Genomic DNA, 23,567 nt, shown 5'->3' on the forward strand with positions numbered 1-23,567 from the left:
TTGGTTATTGCCTGAAGCCTAGGATGTGGCGTCTCTCTAGCCAATGGCAAAGTGCGAAAAGTTCAGAAATTAAATCGTTTCGGCAACAAACCGTTATATTATACCGGCCCTGTACAGGTGCGCTCAGAAGCGTCCGATACATGAATACAAGCTGCTTGGCGCTGCTTAAGTATGCGGCCACGAACTGAAAAGTGTGCTCTGCACTTCCCAGCACGACATGCGCCGTGAGTACCTTCTAATGTCGGGCGGGCCTCCGGAGAGCCGCAAAATTGATCTCTTTCGTGGCTTTTTTGTTACGAAAACGATTGTGGGCATCGGCACTTGCCGAGAGCTCCTTTCTTTGGTTCCTTGATTGAAGCGGCAAGTAATGGTGCGGTGTCTGCCACGTAAGCTCTCCATGTAACCAGAAACGTGAAGAACGGCGTCAGATAGCTGAAGCTAGTTCCCACAATCTAACCTCTAATGTCGAGGCAAAGATCGGCACAAATGCGATCCCGGGAAATGGTTAGTGTGCACTTAAAAGTATCGCAGTGGGGAGTAACGCTGTGCGGTTAATCTTAGCGATTATTCTTCCTACTTACCGCAAAAAAAATACTTTCTTTTAGTGTTTCGAATCTAGAGCAACACCTCAAGCGTGGCTGCTGATATAAATGGCAAGACAGAAGCCCCTAGGCATTTTCTCTAGCGCGAACAGTAAGACATGAGAACATTCTGAGTCAAAATAATCATATAAATGCGTGCGCACGCATGCGCACGCACACACACATAGACACACCCACGCACGAACACCAACTAAAGAAGACAGAAAGTGAAGTGCCCGCTTACCTTCGGGCGGAAGCAGAAGCAGCGCAAGCGTGTACGCCAGCGAGGTATCATCGAGGATAGCCAAATGTCCGCCGCTCTCGCTGCAGCTTTCAGCCGCTTTACGGTAAGTAGCAGGAGTGGTGTTCAGCCACAGGCAGGTGTTCTTGTGCGACAGGTCCAGCCATCCACCTCGCGGACACGGAGTGAGGCCTTGTCGAGAAAGAGCAATGGGGTTTTTTAGAAATATTTGAAGATGCGGCACGTTTTCTCCCGCTCGCGGCTAAATACAGCATAACATTGAGGCTTCCGACACGAGTCCGAAGTGTGAGCCTTTTTACAGGAGGATCTAGTCTTCATAAGCGAATAGGAGGGCCGGAGTTGTCCACTACTGCGTCGACTGAAAAAAAAAAAGGTTATGCCGTCTATTCTTGGCATGTTATCAAAACAAAGGCGAAATTCTAAGGAAACAGAACATCGTATATACCACAAGGCGCGTGTTCGGAGTCGTCTGTAGCGCCCACATGATTCCAATCAGCGTTTTAAGTCTAGTTGCCTATATGTACTAGCCATTGTCACGGTAAGACTTCGTTCTTGCGTCTGACATAGCCGGACGCGTCTAAGCAAGGCAATGCTGGGCTTGGATGGTCGATTCTAAGACTGACTAAGGGTATGCGACTAAAGGAAGCAAAAAATATAAACTGGGGGCAATACTTCCTTTCGATGGAGATACAACGGGTCTGTGCAGTCGAGAAGGAACCGTAAATAACTGTAACTTGCGACCAGCCACACTGTGCCCCCAAGTTTTAGAGCTTTGGTATTTCCAGTTTTTTTTTTCGCCCCATTGGCTGCCGCTTTTCAGCATTTACTACTCCATTTTTGCATTTATTGGGTTCCAAAAATGATAAAAATAAGGCCCACTTACTGCGGACAAAAGAGCGATACCTCGGCACACATCTTGCCTCCAGGTGTTCGGAGCATGGAGTTTGATTGATGTCAGAGCTGATTCGTGTCAGCACCGTTTGGGACTGGTTCCGTCCAGCCATTAACATAAAACAGGCGTCCATTTTGGCTCCTTCTGGGAGGGCTATCGGCACCAGCAGCTCTGACCTGCGAGTTGATGAACGCAACATACCTTTGACGCGAACTGCTACTGTAAAGTTATGTAATTATATGTGACATAAGTGGGATCGTGACTGCGGCTAGCGCAAGGGAGACATAATTGGAGTGTTTCACTTGTCCTAAAGTTTCTGTGATGATGATGATTACGATAGTGAGGCGCATAGATTTTGGTCTTCCTGGAGCGAAACGGAATGGCCGGTCGAATGGCCTTCCTGTTTGTGGCAGCAACAAATTAGCGTTGAATCTACAGGCGCCCATGACGTGAAACGCAGGAAGCGAATGGCGGAAATAACGCAGAGAGGGAGCGCATGGCACACTCGGCTGAGCAGTGCTATGCTTTCGATATTCACTTTTTCGGCTCCCCGGGTGAAGCAAGCAGCGAAATTTTTCCACGCTGCGATGCTCCGCTTTAGTTTTGAGACACCTGTAAATTGTCTTTCGCAACCATTAACAGAAATAGGCATAGTTTTCTACTACACAACGTTACGCTATTGGGGACAAATTGCCAGGACGTGCGAGCGACCGCAAAAAGCGTACCTTACGTGGCGATATATACCAGGCGTCCCAGCTAAATTTAGCCAAGCCTTTAAAAAACACGCATTGTCCCATACGCGTGAAACCGATTGAGCGTTGTTTAGAGTCGCGTGACCAATTCTGCAGTATTTTTTCGTAGTTCAAACTTAATGAATTATTTTGAGCCTACTCAGCTAGTTTTTCAAATATTGACTTGAGGAACAAAGTGTCAAATGAAAAGTTGTACGTCCCTTTGAACAACAGCTGACTGAAACGTTTACATATAGTACGTTTTTTGTAGCGTGGCTTTTTGGGCTTGTTGGTACATATTTCCAATATACTGTAGCGCAACACAAGTCGAGGACACAAGAGACGAGAGACGAACACCACGACCGCTAGGTTTTTTGACCAGCCTTAAACCATAACTCACACATTAATTAAAAGCTTCAACCTGACAACGGTGCCACTTCAACGCCCCAAGACGGTTCTTAGAGACCAAAATCCGGTTTTCCCTGAGGTGCTTTTGCCGACGAGCCCTTGCGTGTACAATGGGACAGAGATGTGAGTTAGAAGCTGCTTTATTCTAATGCCAACACATAAAGCTACGTGAAACGTTCCTCGATGTAAATACCACTTTTAGGGGGTTTTCGGGACGATGTACAACTTTCCTAGGAAACTTTGTTCCTCAAGGCTAAAAAAATTAGTTTAAGTTTCAAGAACAAGAAATACTGCAGATTAGGCCGCGTGATTCTGAACAACTCTCAATCGGTTTCACTGAGCTAGGACATTTAATCTTTTTTAAAAACCTGGTTCCATTTATGTGAGACCAGTGTTGTAGGCGTTACTGAAAAAAAAGAACTAAATACTTTACTCGTTACGCTAAAAAAAAACCGCGTTACCGCCCTACGTTACCTACAAAAAAAGGTAACGTGCTACCGTTACCGTTCCCGAAAAAAAGTATCGCACGTTACTTCGCCGTTACTCCATGACCTTAAATTTTAATCAGTGCGTCTTCGCTGTAACTGTAACCTATAACACGTCTTCTCTGCAAGGCTTGTTTTCCAACCAAAAGATCTCAGACCCTGACGAGACGCTCATATTCTTCAAGCGAATGGAAACTCCGGATGGTCGCACTCTGCTTGCAACAGAGTCTAGGCAGGAAAAGGAGGGAGGCCGTCCTTTGTCACAGTGCTGTGGGGAGTGCGTTGTTCCTTATTCTGGCTAGGGAAGAACGGGAGGGGGGTGTGACTATGACGGGAGAAAGTTGGAACGACAGTGTTGTTGAACAGGAAATTTTTAGAAAATTTGGTTTGAGGTAGCTTACTATTGCCGGCACAGCATCAAAGGCCCATTTCCTTCATTTTCCTGTACTTCGGTGCTACAGCCGGTTGACTGCATCCCCTTTTCTGAGCTGTACCATTGAACTCTTTCGACGGCTCTCTTGGGGCCATCTGGAAGTAAACTGGCGACATTCCTGAGTTTACTCAGAAGAGGGAACTGCTTCCACAAAGAACACGAGAGTGTCGCTTGTTAAAGTGACCATTTGGTTGGAAAACAAGCTTACGGCGAAACTTACAGATTTTTATGCGTCCACTCTTTAGACAGGTGTGTGCGTGTGCGTGCGTGTGTGTGTGTGTGTGTGTGTGCGCGCGTGTGCGTGCGTGTGCGTGCGTGCGTGCGTGTGTGTGTGTGTGTGCGTGCGTGCGTGCGTGCATGCGTGCGTGTGTGTGTGTGTGTGTGCGTGCGTGTGTGTGTGTGCGTGCGTGCGTGCGTGCGCGTGAGTGCGTGCAACCGGCGCGCCAGTGGGGGCTCAGCTGTGCATAGCAAACGTGACGTCACAGAGTAGCGGTAGAACGAGCGCGCGCGCGTCGGCGGTGGTAGCTACACCGCCGCTCCTTCGCCAGACGTTCCGTTGCAGTCGAGTGAGTGAGACGCATGGCTCCGAAGCGGCCCAGTGATTCCGCACCAAGTGGTTCGGGGAAGCGGCAGTGGATAGACCACAAGGCTTTCGCCAAGCACACTTTAGAATTTTCAAAGTTTCTTCGGTATTTTTTTGAGGAAAGGAAATTCGCAGTATCTGTCTCCCACAGCTGCGAAACCAATCGAGCAGGGGCTTGAAAAGCAGAGGGTAAAATTTTTAAATTGGCTTTTGAGCAAAGGAAATTCTCAGTACCTTTCTCACACACATTGGTGGACACCTGAACCCTATGGAAGGCGCATAACTGTCCTCTTGGAACAGTGGACACCTCAATTGTGCTTTAACCCATTAGGGACCAAGAAAAATCTAACAGAGGGATTTTCTTCATTTTTAGCACATAATACTCTCATATGAAGAAAAAGAGATTGCTGAAATTTCGTCACGATTGCTTTATTCCTTCCAGAGGTTACACAGGTGTACTTTTTATAGTACACTGGGTCTTCCCCATATCACATGTGGCTACTTCACTGCATTCCTATTGGTGGCGTGAATTTTGTTATTATGTCTGCGATTTTTACGCAAGGTGATATAACACTTCTTGCAGGCCCTCATGAATATTTTCTGGCTATACTGGCACAGCAGTTATCCTACTTTGCACGGAAAGCTTTCTCCTTTTCAAAGAAGCATCAGATACGATTGAGCCAGAGTGTCTGCGAACCGCTGGTTACTGCATGTCAAGGTGTAGATAATAATGAGTAACGTTCTTACCAAAGCAAAAATAGTCAGCAGGCTCATCTCTAGCAATTTGGCAGATTGTTCAGGCTTTCACAATTGCAAAGTTGAGCTTTGGGGTCAACAACCACTATCACTTTTTGTCCCTGATGCTGATATACTGGCAGTAGATGGCTCGATGCGAAAGGTCAACACCTGCCATACCACTGTTGTAAAAGGAAAGAAGTTTTGGCTTTAAAAAAATCTGTTTTTCTTGTGTTATAGGCAACCACCACTCTACAAAACACGTAGGCTCACTGCTGTTATAGTTGCAAGCCATAGTTACTATACTGTTGATCGTAGACTTCAATAAGAGCATGTAACCTATACTACTGAAGCAAGAATCGATGTTTCATGGCTGCTTCTATTTCATCGCTTTCTTTGACCCGAGTGGACACTTCCTAAACCCGTTTTGGCGAACGGTTCCTCTAGCCCTAAATTCCTCCCAGTGGAGCGTTACAAGAATGTCTTGGGAGGTAAAAAAAAATACAAAAAAGGTGAAATAGTCACTAAGCGTTGAAATCACCTCAGGTGACGACAGGACAACACGCGCTTCCAAAAGTTTCATTTCTGAACTCAAGTACTTTCCGCAGACGGTGTCAATGGCATAACAGTAACTGTCTGCTCTGCAGAACTTTCAGTTCTTATAATCAAACTTTATTACAACCAATTAAAATCATACCATCATAATACTCAAGACCGCTAGCGGCAAGTACAGCTGCCTCCGAGGCCTTGCTGAGCAGATCAAGTGATTTTTTTCCGAAAAATTGGAAGGAACCATAAGATCTATGAACTGGAATAAACAGACACCGTTCTGCACACAGGAAGACCCATTGTACTATAGGAAGTACAGCAGTATATAAATCATCACAGAGCAAAAAACGCCAAAGGTGCGGGACATTCAAAGCATCCGTTGTTTACTTTCGCCTTTCGTGCTGCTCTATACTTGAAACTAGCGTAATATGTACATAAATGCGGCCGTGAGAAAATTATAAGCAAGCGACTACCGGTGCAGTTCGTGGGAAACAAACATCCTGAAGTTTCACCACGGAAAGCTGACATACTGAGCAGAGGAAGTGCGCCAAATTAGGTAAGGGTGGTTGGCCAATCCCCTGTTGACAAAAGCATGCCCTATTAAAAAGAAAATTCAGTCTTTGGTGGTGAAATTATAAAAAAAATTAACTGTACTTTTAAAAGTACGCTGGGCGCTAATGGGTTAAGCTACGTGGCGGTAGTGACAAATGTGTGCTGCATGCTTTGGCATTGACAACGTTGTGTCAGAAGCGCTACCACCTGCCAGGGTGGATGGGGACTTTAATGTAGATATAAAGACAAGCCGGAAATTCTTACCACTGATGTGGGAGAACCCGTTCCTCTCGCAAGTAATGGCTCCCACAGCTGTGACAACCTCGCGAAATACTTGCGCAGACCTCTACTTTGAGAACCAGGCATTGGTGCAGCAAGTCGACCATATATCCACCTATTTTTGCATCACAAAGCTTCCTCCATGACAGTCAGAAACTACTAATGGAGTGTTTCTTGAAGAAGGAATATGTGCCAAAAATGACAAGTTGTATTTAATTGAACATACACGTCTTGCTCGAATTCTTTGCCTCAATCTATCGAAAAGCTGAAACAGCTGATGAGCTGCGCTCAAATATCTCATTAGGAAGTAGCGTAATCGTTGGGAATTTTTAGCCACACCGTTCTGCTCTGCCTAACTCATGGATCATGCTTTGCAGTTCATGTCCTGAGTGGCTTAGCAAAGCAATGTCATCAGCGAATCGCAAATTACTCAGGTATTCTCTATTAACTCTTATCCCCAACTCTTCGCATTCAAGGCCGCGGAATACCTGCTGTAAGCACGCGGTGAATAGCATTGGCGAGATCGTGTCTCCCTGTCTGACACCTTTCCGTATTGGAATTTTATTCCTGACTTTAAGGAGGACTATAGTAGCTGTGCAATCGTTATAAACATCTTACAATATTTTCACATAACACTATTCCACAGCCTGATTCCGCAATGCCTGCATGAAAGCTGAGGTTTCCAGTGAGTCAAATGCTTTCTCGCAAGCAATGAAGGCTACATGTAGGGGTTGGTTATATTCTGTGCATTTCTCTACCACCTGACTGATAGCGTGAATATGGTCTATTGTCGAGTGTCCTTTAGGAAAGCCTGTCTGATCATTTGGTTGATCCAAGTCCAAGGTTGTCCTGGCTCTATTAGCGATTTCCTTAGTAAATATCTTGTAGGCAATGAACAGTAAGCTGACCTGCCTGTAATCTTTCAAGTCCTTGACGTCCACTTTCTTATTAATTGAGATAATGTTAGTGTTCTTCCAAGCTCCTGGTACGCTCGAGGCCATAAGGCATTGCGTATACAGGGTAGCTAGTTTTTCTAGCACAATCTCTCCTCCGTCCTTCAACAAATCTGCTGTTACCTGATCCTCACCAGCTGCTTTCCCCCGTTTCATTGCTCCCAAGGCTTTCTTTACTTCCTCCTTTGTTACTGGCGGGATTTCTCATTGCTGCGCTCGACTGCCCCTCTCAGTAACTTGATTACATTCACTACTATACAGATTTGTGTAAAACTGTTCGGCTACTTAAACTATCTTATTCATAGTAGTAATTACATTGCCGTCTTTGTCTCTTAGAGCATACGTCTGGTTTTTACCTGTGCCCCATTTTCCTTTTACTGCTTTTAGGCTACCTCAATTCTTTAGAGCATGCTCGAGTCACATGCTGTGGAGTCACAGCCTTTTGCGTAAGAATGATGCCCTCACGAACACGAACAGTGCGTGGCAAGCCTTCAATGCTGACGAGCGGTGTGGTGAAATATGTTGTTTCGTTGCCAGGAACAAAATTTGGCGGGTTCCGGTTTTCCGGATTGTCACCCTCACGCTTGTATTAATATACGTTCTAGCCATATCAAAAATGTCAGTCAATGTGGGCAATTTGGCCAAATACGGGTATGTGCTGCGCTACCCTGCTAGGTTAAAGTGGTTGTTGGTGTGTGTGTTCTTTCATATACGTGTCTAACATTGGCGGAAAAAAATTCATAACATTGGAAAATTGCAATATACTGCCATGAAAATATTAAAGGTAATGTTCAATTCATCTGATATGCATAAAAATCTTTCTTTTAGAGTGTTTCCATCGATCGCGTCGAACAGTTAAGTCTCCGTTAGAAAACCAACGGAAAGGGCTTGTGACGATAACAAAAACGTTAATAGAAAAAAATGCAAGTCTGCCGTCGCGTGATCTGCGGATATATCGATTGTTATAGTGAAATCTTGAACTATATCAAAATGTGGTCATAAAAAGTTTCCCTTTCAAAAACGCTTTTGTCCCCAATTGCTAGATATGACAGTGAAAGGAGGACGTAGCAACACATGCCATAGCACCTGCACAACTGTGCCACCTGCCCACCGGGTATCTTACTTGTCAAGGTGTAGCCGGTGGGCAGGTGAGCAAGGGCGCAGTGGTACAGGACAGGTGCTAAGGCAGGTGTTGCCCTTGGTAGGACTTGAGTTTCCTGGGATGGGTTGCAACCCTGGTTGCTTTTCCCGAGCAGCCTCTCACGATAAAAAGGAATGCCGCCTTACACGATGCGTAGCCCACATCCCGATGGGCAGGTGAGCAGCCTGCCACAAAACTGGCTTCAGACAAACAGACGAGCACACAGCACCAGAATGCGGAGAATGACCACTATTAATGCTGGCGCAATAAAACGGCAATAACCGATTATTTTGAGGACGTGATTTTATGCCAGTACCTGAAGAGATAGTATTTACCTAGTTGCAGAATATAGGTTCTGGTAGTTGAATGAAACTTACCGATTTCTATCCGGTAACGCCTATTTTAGCTGCAACAAATCTCTCCGGCATTAAATGAGAAAGCTTTGGCCGAGTTTTTGAGTAGCGGCGTTTCGGTTACCGCCTGTTTGAGTTGTAAAAACGGGCCACAAGCGAAGTTTAGCTGAATGACGCGACAACAAAATCTGGTGCACTTTTCGCACTGGGTGTTCCGGTGGCCGACACTCGGACATCCACCCCTCTGCCCACATTACCACTGCTTACCGCTTCAAAGCTTCCAGAACTTCCGGGTGTCCAGCGCTGTCTGACTGGAAGTATCCGTGCTTCTTTACAATGTCGGTCCAGCCTGGGGAAATACAGAGTGCTGTAGACTATGTGGCGGGCCTCAACGCGGTAGTGCACCAACGAGTGAATACCAGAGAAGACGTCGCCAGATAGGTGTAAGACACCCAAAGATTTCCGAAAAACAATGACGGTCTCCTGAACGGAACCAAACTACTCTAACAAGCAGCGAGCATGCAGTGCCAATGATATATGGTCTCTCACGCTATGAGAGACGCCGTAGTGAAGGGCTGCGTAAATTTCGACCATCTGGGGTTCTTTAACGTGCACCGACATCGCACAATACACAGGTCTCTAGCATTTCGTCTCCATCGAAATTCGGCCGCCGCGGCCGGGACCGAACCCGCGTCTTTTGGGTCAACAGCCGAGCGCCGCAACCACTGAGCCACCGCGGCGGGGCGCAATCAAATGTGGCCACCTGGTCCCCGCAGGGGTTCACCATCATCAGCTCCTGTTACGTCCATTGCAGGGTCTCTCCCATACCTAAAAAAATAACCTTGTCCTAGGCGAGCTACGGCTGCCCTATCCGCAAAAACTTCATAATCTCATCCGGCCACCTGACTCTCTGCGGCCCCCGGCTACGCTCGCCTTTCCTTGTGACCAACCCACCACAGCGGCGCCTACATGGACCCGACAGGGCCGGGTTGAGTTATCGGGGCGCAAACCGGTTACTGTGTTCATGAAAATACGAGCCAAGTCGGGTCGAGAGTCGAGGGGTCGGGTCCATTCAAATGCACCGCAAGCGGTATGTTGATTCAATTCGGCCCTGACTCGATATGCTTGTAAACGCTATCGAGCCAAATAGTCTGTTTAATGGGAGGGGAGAGGATAAATTTGAAGACTGAAAATTGGTTTTCAGGAAAGGAATTTACGCAGCAACTGTCTCACATATCTCGTGGACACCCGAACCGCGCCGTAAGGCAAGAGAGGAAGGTGGGAACGCAAGAAGAAAGGAAGAAAGAGGTGCCGTAGTGGAGGTCCCCGGAGTAATTTGTACCACTTTGGGATCGTTCGCGTGCATTCGTTTTTCACTCGCGCCGTCGCGGCTCCGAGTCTTGGAGGCTGCCATGGTTCGCTTGCATTGCGCTGCTCTACGCTTGGTATCGCTGCAGTTGAACCGGTCTCGACTCGCTAAAATCGAGTTCATGTAAACACACAGCCGTCGAGTCGGGGTGACCTTCCGCAACCCGACTCCCAACTCAACCCGACACTAACGGGTTCATGTAAACCGTGCTTATAATAACCCAATATCTCTACAGGTTATCTCTTTTCCACATTACACGCCACACACCAATTCCATTTGCTTCTGTTTATATCAGATGCGCGTTTATCCTGTAATCCATGCTACTCTAGCTGTTCGGCTTACAGTCAACGCTATCATTTCCTTTCCCAGCCGCTGAGGTGGCTCAGTGGTTATGGCTCTCGGCTGTTGACCCTGAAAGATGCGGGTTGGACACAGGCCACAGCGGCCGCTTTTCGATGGAGGTGAAATTATAGAATCCCGTGTACTGTGCGATGTCAGTACTCATTAAAGAACCCCAGGTGGCCGAAATTTCCGAAGCCTTTCACTACGACCTCCCTCATGGCCCGAGGCGCTTTGGAATGTTAAATTCTCATAAACCGAACCATTTCCTTTCGGCAGTTTGCTGCACTTTCCTTTATCTAGTCTCAAAGTTTTTCGATAGCCTCCAAGTTTCGCGCATTGAGGAGTACTTGAAGAGTGCAATTATAATATATTTTTCCTCACAAGTAAAAACACGATAATATATCGCAGGGGCAATATAGGGCCGAAAACGCGCTACAGGATTGCACTCTTTAAAGAAATATAAACAGCAGGGCGTCGACTGTCCGCTTTTTCGCTCTACCTAGTTTAAATTTGATGCATAGCAACTGACCGGACCACGCTTTTTTCTTGTTTAGTACTCAGCCCTCTTCATGCCTGTGGGTGTGCCTATATGTGTTCGGTGTTTTGGTGAGGAGTTATGTGCAATGTCTTTTTTACGCGACCTGCGCTTTTGTATCATTACTTCAGCGGATCCAGCGTTCTCTGCGCAGCACTGTGCACTGAACAGCAGCAATGTTTGCCAGCTAGGGAGCTGTGGAAGAGCAGAGGGTCACTCACTGCCCGGACCGTCACTAGCAAGGTAGCTGCGCATCTCGTTGCAGGTACGCCAGGTCTCCGACCAGGTGCCATTCACGCGTCTCTCGTTGCAGTCGCGTGGGCTGCAGATGAGATGGTGGCTCTCTGTGCTGAAGTCAAAGCCTGCACAAGCGAAGTAATTTATTCAATACCTCTCATCAACGAACAGAAGACCGGCCATGGGCCACAGTGTGCAAACAAGAGCAAAACATCAAAATCCATCCAGAATTCCTGCGGTAGTTCCTTCCCTGACTACGAATGTCGGCATCAAAAAATATATCTGACTCATCGCTCTACCGAATGTTAACGCCGTTATTTAGACTACAGAGCAGTTCTGACTTCAATGCACAGCAAGTTCACCTGTTGTCTCTGCTCTCATTGCGCATGCCGATTCGTCGTATGCTTCCCACGTTGGCTCCGACTTGAAACTAATGTTGCACACACGAGGGACAAGGTGATGAGACTCTGCAAGTAAATGAATAATGGAGTTTAAAAAGTAAGCTCAAAAGGTCGCAATCACAAGCGTGGTGTGCATCGAATTGAAGCATTGAATTTTAGTGTGTGTGCGCGCGCGCGTGTGCGTGTGCGTGCGTGCATGTGCGTGCGTGCGTGCGTGCGTACGTACGTGCGTGCGTGCATGCGTGCGTGCGTGCGTGCGTGCGTGCGTGCGCGCGTGCGCGCCTTTAGGGAGGAGGTCAATGCGCTTAAACAACTATGGATACAGTGGGCGAAACGCAGGGTGGAAATGTTACTACTGTGCTTGCGGACTACTTTCAAGGCCTGCAGTTTGCTCATGATATTTTCTTCTTCTGTGAAAGTAACAGCCCGCGATGTCTATTATTTCACGTTCTCCTGAGAGTAAGCAGGGGTGGAAAAAATGCTTGCTGTAAAATACTGACAAATGATTTTTCCGCCGTTTCTCGAGTTTCCTTGCACAAAAACTAAAAAGAAACTTTACTCTGACCGCTTTGTAACACAAATCATAAAGAGGGTTTTCTTGTTTCATGAGTGCGAGAATACCTACACATCGGTTCTAGTCTGGTTCTCAACGGAATAGGACGACTGTAAACGTTCGACTACCGCTCTCGAAACCTCGTTACGTGAGTACTGATTGATAGCTGGAGAGTCAAATTTTAATTAACGTGCGATATTATTTCGCAGTTTCTAAAGTTACCTAAGATCGAAGGCTTGCAAAATTGCTTTATAAATAAACAAAATAAAAGTGCGTAAAAGCAAATGCTGTTAAGCTGGTGTAAAAAAATACGTGTAGGTACACTGACACAAAAAGTAAAGAGGACTGCGTATTTTAGACGTTGATATTGTTAGTGCAGAATGCTAGTTTTCTGTAACTTTTTCGAAGACCCTGTGAAGTTCGCTACACTTTCTGATGCGCCATTCAGTCTCCACCACAGAGTGTACGGCGTGAGGTAGCTATTTTGACATGTGCACCTGTCCCCGGCTGAAGGGTTACGAAATTTGTGGAACCGCGGACGCATTACGGAGGCTCGATGGCTGCTCTATTGTTGCCGGCGGCACCGCCGCCAGAGCGCTCGTTCTGCCTCTGTCTTGCCTTCCCACCACACATATCTTTCCTGCACGCTGCTTTGTACAGTGTTCAGTGTTTGAATACCTGCAGTCGTCATTTTATGGCCAGTGGACGTTTTTTTTAACCTTCTCGTTTCCCTACATGTCAGTCATTCGCTCTGCTCATATACATAGGAGGACGCAGGTGAGGACGCAGGTGTACGGTAGCTGATCGGTAAACGATGCGGCGCGAACGAGTTGTTTGAGCTTTGGGTACTCAGAAGAGGCGCCTGATTTAGTTAGAGTTGCTACTGAGCGCTTGATACCGACGACAGCTTTCTCTTTTCTTATAACGGACCTTAAGTTATTGTTCCCGAGGCATACGTTTGCCCCATATGCATGTGTGCGGAAAAGGAAACAGAGAAAGGCAGAGGTTCGGAATGCAGTGAATTCAGTGCTCTTTGTGTGCGTGCTCCGAACCCCTCCTTTCCCAAGTATTTGGTTAGCCTATATCCTTTCCCCACTTTTTTTTTAGCTGACGGAAACTTTATTTTCATTTCCCTGACCATCGACTGGTGAGAAGTGTCGCCTGATTTATTATTGGTTGCTGTCCCCGCCAAGGGTGGAGACCGAGGGCTTAAATCTAAGCGCTATGGATTAAGCGGGGGCTGATTTCGTCTAACCAACGGTTCAGTCAGGCTGTAACTAGTTTTTTTTAAGGCGGAAGCCTTTAATGCCTCATCGTTGTAAGCAGGAGCTGTCGACAAGAAATGTCACGTTTTTCAGTTGGTCGAAACGTCACAGTGCGCGAATTTCAAACGGGGCCAATTGTACTTTGGCTACTAACCATGCAACCAATTAAAGGGATCGTATAGTGATGCTCCAAGTAAGTTTGAGTTTAGTTAATTGCTTACTTAACCAATCAGTCCAATTAACCTTTCTAGTCAGACCACATAAATAAATAAAACCGAGTAAAAAATTGGCCGAGCTTGGGAATCGAACACCGGTCTCCGGAGTGCGAGTCGAGCACGCTACCACTCCGCTATGCCAGCTTTTTTTTTTATTTATTGAACCACTCCGCTATGCCAGCTCGATGGTTTGGAATGAACAAAGGTGCGTCTAGTGAATGCGGTGTCTTCGTTCACTCCCATCTTCCTCCCTTCCTGTTACGGCGAGGTTCAGATGTGCACCGAGATATGCGAGACAGATACATTTCCTTTCCTCAAAAAACAATTTACTGACGAGCTAGGCGTATTTGTCCGCGTTTCAGATTGGTCCAGATTGTCGTGATGTCACCACGCACGAATTTTGACGGGTGCCCACCGAAATATGTCAGACAGTTACTGCGCAACTTTCTTTCGTCAAATAGAATTTTCGACTAGTGCTACTGAGATATGCGAGACAGTTAATGCGTAATTTCCTTCCCTCAAATACAATTTTCATTTTCTTCATTACGGCCCCTCTTTCTTCTCTCACTCCACTTCCTCCCTTCCTGTACAGTGCGGCTCAGGTGTCCACCGAGACGACAGAGAATTACTGCGCCATTTACTTTCCTTAAAAAGCGTTGCGTCCAAAGGGCAAGGCATCGCGCCGAACGGGTGGTGGCGTTCAATGGACTCCGTGGCAGCGCTACAACACGCTGTCGCGTTCCACTCCTAAAGGTGAAGCTTAAGCGTCATTAATTGGCAGGTAAATAATGCACCAACAAAATGTGAAGTGAACAATCGCGTAGCAGAATGCAGCACTAAGGCTTTCGCCTTTCAGCACTTTAGCCGCTAAAGTTCCTCGTAATTTTTCTTCTTGCCAGTTTCTTCAGGTTTATTTGTGTAAATAAATAGTTAACCCTCTTTTCCTGCCGTCGAGTAATGTGAATGTTTGCGAATCCAAACCATCAATCTATCAAGAAACCCGATTTCATCATCAAGTGTTTCATCTCGTCGCCACGTGAAGGGGAAACTGAACTTGCCCCGTGTGATCGATATTATTCCGAAGTCCTCTACTGTGGCTTCAGCGACGAAAACCTCCGCGCAGCGGTGGGATGAGCTCAATTCCCGCTCGAAGGAAGACTCGCGACGCACGCCTCGAAGATTTATTTGTTATTTGAAGAAAGTTCTACTTCCAGACACACAGGAAATGGGCGTCGGGCGAAAAGCTACATGGGTAGCTTCAGAGATGCTCGAGGGCCGGTGGAAGAACAAGGAAGGAGATGCTGCACTCGTCGACGACCAACCGTCAACTCAAGCTACCTGCAGGCGGAGCTGGATTTCATATGTGCGGCTTTCTTACACCGGCGATGAAGATGCGGCACTGAGAGCAGTGGCTTTGCTTTGACACTTATTTTTCCCTGTTTAAATTACTTCAGCGCCGTGCAAGAGTGGACGTGAACGTTAGGACGTTATTGTTGAGGGAACTCGCAACATTTGTTTCCTTTTTACAAAGACGCCGAATGTGAAGACCTATGCTGTTTGTTTCGCTTACGCAGTGGCCTCGTAATAACAGCAATAAGTGGCAATAATACGTTCCGTAAGCTACCCAACACTACCCTCTGCCAGAAAAGCTGGTCACTTTATATAACAGAATGTGCTGGATATACGATGTATGTTCATGCGTCTTTATCACCTTCTGCGATGCGACGACTAATGCAATGAACAATTCCCAACACGGTATTTAGCTTTTGCATTATTATGGCTTCCGTGCGTTGATACCTAGGCCCAGTACCAGTAAATATATTTTCAACTGGTTTTCCAGCCACTTTGTTAAAAAATGAAAAGCTTTGATAAGTATCCATGAACTATTTTTTTTGTACGCATCTCGAAATAATCGCCACCTTCGAAAATGCATAGGACGCTTGGTGATGAACCACAGCGAACTATTCCTGGATATGTGCCGATAGATGATCCGGCTCAAGAGCGAACAAATACATCGAACCCTTGCTTGGCCGCAACATAATTAAATCAAACGAGAAACATGCAGTCAGCATGACCTCTAGGCATTACGCCGGATTCTGCAAGCAGGAAGGAAGAGTTTACAACCACCGGCCGCGCAACGCCGTTAAGGGAAACATTCTGAAACACTAATTTCTTCCTGGCCGGTTTCGATCGCACTGAGCCAGTCTCAACGCTGGCGGCTTCAATGTAGATGCTCTGAAGGCAAGCAATTCGTCCTCGACGTCGCTTAAGCGATAGCAGTGGCTTATTAAAAGGAAAATACCAAAAGGAAGAAAACGGTGTTGCCTGCAGCGAGAACTGCTGTCTAATACGTTAAGCACCGAAGCTGCGGCCGGCAGAAGCAAAAGGGACGGAAGGAAGATAGCGTGCACAAGTACGGAGGAGAGTAACATCGAGAAAAGAGAGGGGAGAGCTATGTACACCATTTAAGAAACACAAAAGCTAAACAAGTTTGCGCACTCGCGCGTGAGTGTCCAGACACTGTCCGAAGTCTTGCTATGTGCGAGCGATCAGTGTTCGTAGTAAAATAGCATGAAAATACACTGTGTACATAAAGCCGCGCACATGTAGCATCGTGCCCCTAAGAAATCGCGCACACGGCACACTGCGCAAGCGATCGGGATGGGGCACCTGTCCGCAAATCGTCCGAAGCAGCACACACGGAGCGTTCACGTCACGCGCACACTACCTGGCGATGAGGAAGCAGGATGTCAGGCCCGCCTACTCGATGAATGCACAGAGGCTCGCCATTGTTCTGTCGCGGGTTCGCACTCTACCGCGCGGCCACAGGAGCGCCTGGACACTACCGGGGATGATTCTCAGCGCCCTGTTCGCAGCGAGCATGTCACGACGCGGCTCTGCGAAAGCGGCACAGCGCAGGAGCCGTTGCTCCAATGTGAATGCTGCACCCCAATCAATGCGCGCGTTTATGAGGAAAAGTCTATACCGCACCCGTCTCTCCGTAGTCCAAGCTCACCTTACGTGCACTCGAAAACTCATCGCGCGCCGGAGTCGCGACAATGAGCGCGCGGTGACTATAGTTTCGAAAGCAATCTAACGCAGTCGGCACCATCCCTAAACGCGTGCATCTATACTGTGGTTTTTAGTATGTAGTTCAGTGCAAAAGAAATCAGGTACATAAGCATGCATCTCACAGATGACAAATTAGGCACAATGAGGACGCAAGAAGCAGACATGGCACAGAGTCAATAGGCCAGTGTCATCATCATCAGCCTCACTACGCCCACTGCAGGGCAAGGACCTCTCCCATATGTCTCCAATTAACCTTGTCCTTTGCCAGCTGCAGCCAACGTATCCCGCAAACTTCTTAATCTCATCCGCCTACCTAACTTTCTGCTACCCCATGCTACGCTTGCCTTCTCTCGCAATCCACTCCGTTACCCTCCAGCGCAATGTAGACACGCTGTACTGTTCGGCACGCCGCCGCATCTTTTAGTACATGTGTTGCGAACATTCCGCGAGAGGGCAGGGGTCTAGGCTGCACGTCCCGTTTTGTTTTGTTTTAGATTTTAGTGCACGCCGTTAGAAGGGGAGGAGCAGTTCGAACATCCATGCTCTTCGGATTGTCTCCCCGCCCGTTCCTGCGCCTTCCTTGCCACTCCAAACGGCGGATCTCTCTGCCGGCATGAGACCTTGGCCCCTAGATTCCTTGACTCCTGTCTCCCGGAGGGAGCCGCCGCCGGCCGTAAACAAGCGAGAGAGGTCTGAGTATCGTCGCGTTACACAACGTGCTATGTACTAGGCCAGAACATTAAGAAATTGAAACTGTAGCCCCCGACATCTAGCGTGCGTCCAGTCTACTTGGCGGAGGATTCTGGAGCCACTTAGGGAGGAATTTTAGGGGGAGCGAAAAACCCCGACATCACTTCTGAGCTTTCCAATTCTTTCAAACTGATGTCAGGAGGGAAGCTGTAGTTAGCACAGTTTAATTTTGCGAGTGGAAAGGGACGCGGGCACCTCGGAATGGACTCGCGAAGGGATCCGCGCCCGCGGGCTTTTTCTCCAGCTACTCCTAGCTGGCAGGCGCTAGATCTGGGCGAGCTAGGAGGTAGCGACTGTTGAGAGCTAGTGCAAGGTGCGGCAGTTCAACTGTAGGGACGCGGCGTCCCTCACCTCTGTGCAGGCGGTCGGCAAGGCCGGCCGTGGACAGTTGCGGCCGTACTGACTCTTGTACCCATCTGTATATAGCCTGCATAAAAGTTCTTCGTTTCCCATTAAATCGCTTCGCCTGCAAGTCATTTGATCAAGGAGCCCTTCAAGCGGTGCATCCAGTTTCTGGAATCCACCAGACCAACATCACCGGCAACTTTACTCAAGCGATAATATGCATTGCCGTCCTTTAACAGTTAACCGCGAGCTCACCATGAAAAAAATTAATAATGACCATCCTAAAGATTGTGCGAATGCCAGCGATAGCTGCTTATGAAACTTTATTAACTTGTGATTACCAACGCTAGCGTAAGCAATCGCAGCATCTTGATCGTGCTCTTTGCTATATTACCTTATTTCAATTGAGTTGCACCACTTTGTGCAGACAGCTGCTGATTATATCCCAGAATGAAAAATTTTCACGAAAGGCACAATGAATTTTCGGGTCATGTGAGTAAGTCCGGCGATACAGCCGCACAAGCAAAATAGCGGAGTTCTCATTGCACAGCTCACCAGTGAGGCACAGTGGCGACGACTCTATGAGACCGACTCGGCCTGTAGAGAAGAAACCGAAGCTTCCTTGGATGGTGTCATAGCAGTGCACTGTCGTGTGAAAAAAGGAAAAGCTATACATTAAACTGAACCGCTGCAAAAGCTATCGTAAATACACTTGACCTGGTCAAAGATCTAACACCGGTAAACATGAAAACGTATATTGATCGGGATACATCCACCCATGCGAAAGGTTCTACAGCGCTAGCTGTTAGTGCGACGATGGGTCGGTTCGCAACGTCCCGGACACATGCCGTGAGCATCACGTGACCGATGAGCACAGGTCGGCCGCAGGAAGAAGCGATGAATCCAGGATAAAGAAGTTTGCGCCCAAGCATCCGAAGCCTCCAGACGCAAGAGACGGACGACGCGTGCGTGTGACTTGGCTGTTTGAGCTCCAAATCAACTCCAACCCGTTAGATTTTGCGTGCTTGGTTTCCAATGGACTCTCAATGTTGGAGCGACTTTCACTGGCAGCTGCATTCGCTTTCCACGCCTCAGTGATGTGTGGCATCAGAGGAGTAAAGGGAAACTCCATCAAAATTTTTTTTACCTTTTTATAGCCTATTATCCCTTGTTTTACAGTAAAAAAATAGTCTCTTTCTTACAGAAGGCGATAGCCTATAGATACAGGACACTTTGATTTGTCTTGAGTGTACAGTTAAGCGATTAGTTAGCGCTGAAATTTACAGCATATTTGATGGTCGCGTGGAAAATTTTTTTCCTTTTTTTTGTCATAGCAAAACCTTCCCGAATGTTGGTCTCTTCAATGTTCATTTTCTTTGAAGGTAGGTGAGAGACATCACCAGCCTTACTACGCACATCCACTAGAGGGCAAAGACCTCTCCCGTATCTCTCTAATTAACACTGTTGAGATACATGTAGGGCATCATTTATCAGGACACTGATCATTGTACATAATAACTCGCGTAAAACTACATACCGCCATACTTCGCTAGAGAGCACAGCAGAGGTAGCGGCTTCGATCAAAACAGCCAATACAATTTATCTTTGCATGTTACAATTAAATGGTTCAGGCAGGTAATCAATATCGGTCTGCACGCCCTTTCTTTTGCAATAAGGGTTTTATTGGTGCACCTAATTACCTGCTACACAGAGCGACAGCGGCTGTCGTTGCTCCCTCAACGGAGTAAAGCCCGTTGCGTATGCGGCCCACACTGAGCTGCGCATGACCGGTGCCCTATGTACGGAATTGCCTAAACCGCTGTGCAGAAGGTAGCACCATTGCACTGAATGCGTGATATCGGGTGAGTGCAGTACAGAAATCGAGAGAAGGAAAATATAGCTGGGGGCGGCCGAAAGTATATTTGATATATAAGGATGATAAATATTCGTCCCGCCACCGCGGTGGCTCAGTGATCATGGTGCTCCGCTGCTGACCCGAAAGACGACGCGGGTTCGATCCCGACCACGGCAGTCGATTTTGATGAAGGCGAAATTCTAGAGGCCCGTGTGCTGTGAGACGTCAGTGCACGTCAAAGAATCCCAGGTGGTCGAAATTTTTGGAGCTTTTCACAACGGAGTCTCTCACAGCCTGAGTAGCTTTGGGACGTTATACCCCCCCCCCCCAAAAAAAAAAAACAACTACAAACAAAAGAAAATATTCGTTGCAACTGGCGCAAGACAGCAATAATCAAATATATGATTCTTAGAAATTAATTTTAATTATAAGGCAACTGTGGAATAATATAAGGTATTGTAGAAATATTGACGGTAATGGTTCATTCTTCCGATGCGTGGCCAAAATTTCTCTTTTAAAGTCTGTCCATCTCTCCGATCTAGCCGTTAATATTTGCTTAGAAAAACAATGAGGAATGTTTTTGACGACAACGAAACCGTTCATAGGAAGAAAATACAACCCTGCCGAGGGAAGCGCTGCGGATATGTTCATTGTCGCAGTATAATTTTGCGATATATGAAAAAACTCATTTTATAAACAACTTCCCGTTTAAAATACGCTTGTTCAGAACTGGGTATATTGGAGGTCTCTGGAAGCGTTCATATCGTGCAGTGGATTAAAGTGGGTCGATGATGATTGTCATAGTAACAGAAGGCGGAACATGGTTAGCTGTGTTCTGGCCAAAGTTCAGCCTTTCAGGCAAGCGAACTTCCCTCGCTCCGTTCAGTACACGGGCAGTTTCAGATATCATGTGAAAATTTTACATGTCATCAGCTAATATGTCTGAGGCTGTTTGATCAAGCCCACGGACAAGAAAAAGCGGCAAGGTAGAGCGGGGGGGGGGGGGGGGGGGGGAAGGGGGGAATGAGGGAACAATGAACGACTGTTGGGAAACTGCAGGTCTTTCAACCAAGACAGCTTCTTGAAACGCGTGTCACGAAATGAGGTACGTTTTATGCTTTTGGTAGCATTGGTCAGCGCGTGCCGCTGCAAACTTAACGCCACGAGAAATTGGCGACACTTGCACATCACCCATTGCCTCGATTTTGTGGTTTTTATGTTAGTCCCAAGAGGTGCAGAATTTACGTCATTTTAACGAGCAGCTAAGACACAACCTCACATTATTTGGCAATTTATTCGTTACATGCTCTAACTACTGAGCTTCGGAGTCATATCGAGCATCATCTTCATCTTTCCTTTTCCACGAAAAGATTATTAATCCTGAACCTTAGTAGGAATGTTCAATCGCAGAACCGTGACGCTGTCGCATCATTGCTTACTTATTTTCTATGTTTCTATGACTGCCAGTTAAAATCTCACATGAGCACAAAGGAAAAGAAGTAAAATGGTGTAAAATACGTGGCAATGTAGAGCCACTGACAAATCACATTAATTAAGCAGCGATTTTTGAGCAACGCCGCAACACGATCGGAGCTGAGGATCTCGAGCAAAGTTGACAGAGACATCCAGATCGGTTTCTTTTCCTTCTTTTGATGAAAGCATAAGCTCTTCTACGCATTCATTCGGTACGTCACAAAATGCCGCCATCGGTCGCTGGACATGAACCTGCCAGCTGAACTGAAGGACGTTCTAGGCCCCGCTTACATAATCGACATTGATGTTGACACATTTATAAGGTAGATGTCTGTATTTGACGCCATTTCGGCGCTATGCATTGGAAGTAAGCATAGAGGGCTCAGCAGATGCCTGGCATTCAAAGTAGATCAGCGATCTGCTATCGAATAAATTGACTACTTACAGACATCAGTAATCTTGGCATCCAGCAATAGGTTCTGCAGAGCAATGCTTGCGTTGTCGGAGTCAAACGGCCTTCCAGTGCCTACGACGGCATCGGCAAACTCCAGCCTTTTATAGTAAAGAAATAACGAAATTTCTAAGTCGTTGCCCTTTCTGAAAAAAAAAAGTAATATTTGTAAGTAAACATCAAGAAAAGACAGTTCAGCGTAGTATGCTGTATGCCACCGATGGAGAGCAGTAGTTGGTGTAACAAATTCAGGTGCAGTGTCATAATAGTAAATGTGAGCAAATATTTGGTTGCGCGCTTGTCTTTTTACATAAATGTGCACACTTCTATCATTCTTGCAAAGCGTATAAAATATATTTCATAATATATCTGCAGTCCGTGTCGTTAGTCCAAAGCCTGGGCATAATATGAAATCCATGTATTCATTATCACTGTTGGCCAGCCAGGGTTGGTGCTCAACTACAGGCCTACATCAGGAAGCAGTAAAAAAAAAAGAAAATTAAATAAACATGCTGTTAAAGGCCCGGGTGTTCATGAATATTACTGTTGATGGAAAGAGGTTTTGAAACATTAATCTCAGCCGCGCTTACTTTCGGTGGTAGTTCTCATCAGCGTTTGTCTTTCAGTTATCATGCAGTATTGGAATATTCATGACCCTGTCAGCTTCTAAGTATTTTTAATACCCCATAATTCGTTTATAGTGCTCTGCACTCGTGCCCCAGACATTATATATCTGTTTACAGGTGGGGAAAAGTATTGTTCAAGTACCATCGATGTGCGCGTACAGATCCTGCAACAAGTGAAGAACAATTATACATCAAGAAAAGCAACCCAAAATTAAATACAGCACTGACTTCAGCCGAGAAAGAGCAAGCAGCTAAGAGATTACGGATCTCCGAACTTTCATAAACCGAAGAAAGTGACGTTCCTCTTTTTCTTGAAACATTATCCCGAAGTTCCGCTGCAAAAAGTGCAAGTGCGCACCGGAGTACAAGAAAACCGAAGTTCTGTTCCGCCATAAAGATAAGCTCGCGCGCGAAATAATGGAAGCGCATCACATCCACAGGCAAGGTGACGAATGCATCAGCAGTCCTTCCGTGGCACTTAGCAACAAGGAATTGGCTTACATCACTTCAAATGTGACATAAGTTTTGATTTTCACGGCCCTTTTCACACTATCTTCTTACTTCTTTGTGTTATGTTTTTGTATATATACCCTTCCGTCCTTCAATAAACCCAGTTGATAGTCAGCGCTTGTCTTGTTGTTGTCCCGCCTTTTTTGCGCTGTTCACCAGTATGAGTATTATCGCAGGAATCTTGAATCCCGTTTCAGCAAAAAAGGTGCTGTAGACTCTCCGCGAGCAGTGGTCGTCGCAGGGAGCTCCCCGGAATTCAGGAGGGGTATGAGTTTGGACGGCTATAGCTTGCGGTTATTCGGGATTGGGGTCGATCTAGGGGCATACTGCCGAGTTATAGATATCCGCCATGCCTTTGCCATGACGCATGTTACGTATCATTGCACCAAAATGGGCACTGCACTTAAGGGACACTCAGGACAAGTTGAAATTAGCCTGTGCTGATAGACTAAGCCATTCGAAAAACAGAGAAACCACTCTCAACAAAAACGGAGCTTTTGTAAGCTATAAATTATGAAAACAACAAAATACAGCTGTCTCCGTCACCGGCCGATTTCTTAAGTAACCTGCGTGCGTTGAAGTCGATTGTGAGCGAGGACCCCAGAGGCTATGCTCTCTAGAAGAACGGTAG

The 23,567-nt window shown here is 46.7% G+C and overlaps 1 protein-coding gene across 2 annotated transcripts in view; it reads right to left on the minus strand.

Moving 5' to 3' along the window:
* LOC149355353 (uncharacterized) overlaps nt 1-23,567 on the minus strand; it is a 166,637-nt gene that overhangs the window by 67,777 nt on the left and 75,293 nt on the right. For both annotated transcript variants that reach the window (XM_089583774.1, XM_089583775.1), the window contains exons 8-14: nt 21,795-21,946; nt 18,577-18,666; nt 11,783-11,887; nt 11,405-11,545; nt 9,205-9,286; nt 1,727-1,911; nt 826-1,014 (exon numbers count right to left, since the gene is read on the minus strand). In XM_089583774.1, the coding sequence (XP_089439900.1) occupies nt 826-1,014; nt 1,727-1,911; nt 9,205-9,286; nt 11,405-11,545; nt 11,783-11,887; nt 18,577-18,666; nt 21,795-21,946 (944 nt within the window). The remainder of the gene's footprint in view (nt 1-825; nt 1,015-1,726; nt 1,912-9,204; nt 9,287-11,404; nt 11,546-11,782; nt 11,888-18,576; nt 18,667-21,794; nt 21,947-23,567) is intronic.

The sequence above is a fragment of the Amblyomma mixtum genome, chromosome 3, assembly GCF_055824585.1.
Source record: "Amblyomma mixtum isolate Tamu chromosome 3, ASM5582458v1, whole genome shotgun sequence".
Taxonomy (NCBI): domain Eukaryota; kingdom Metazoa; phylum Arthropoda; class Arachnida; order Ixodida; family Ixodidae; genus Amblyomma; species Amblyomma mixtum.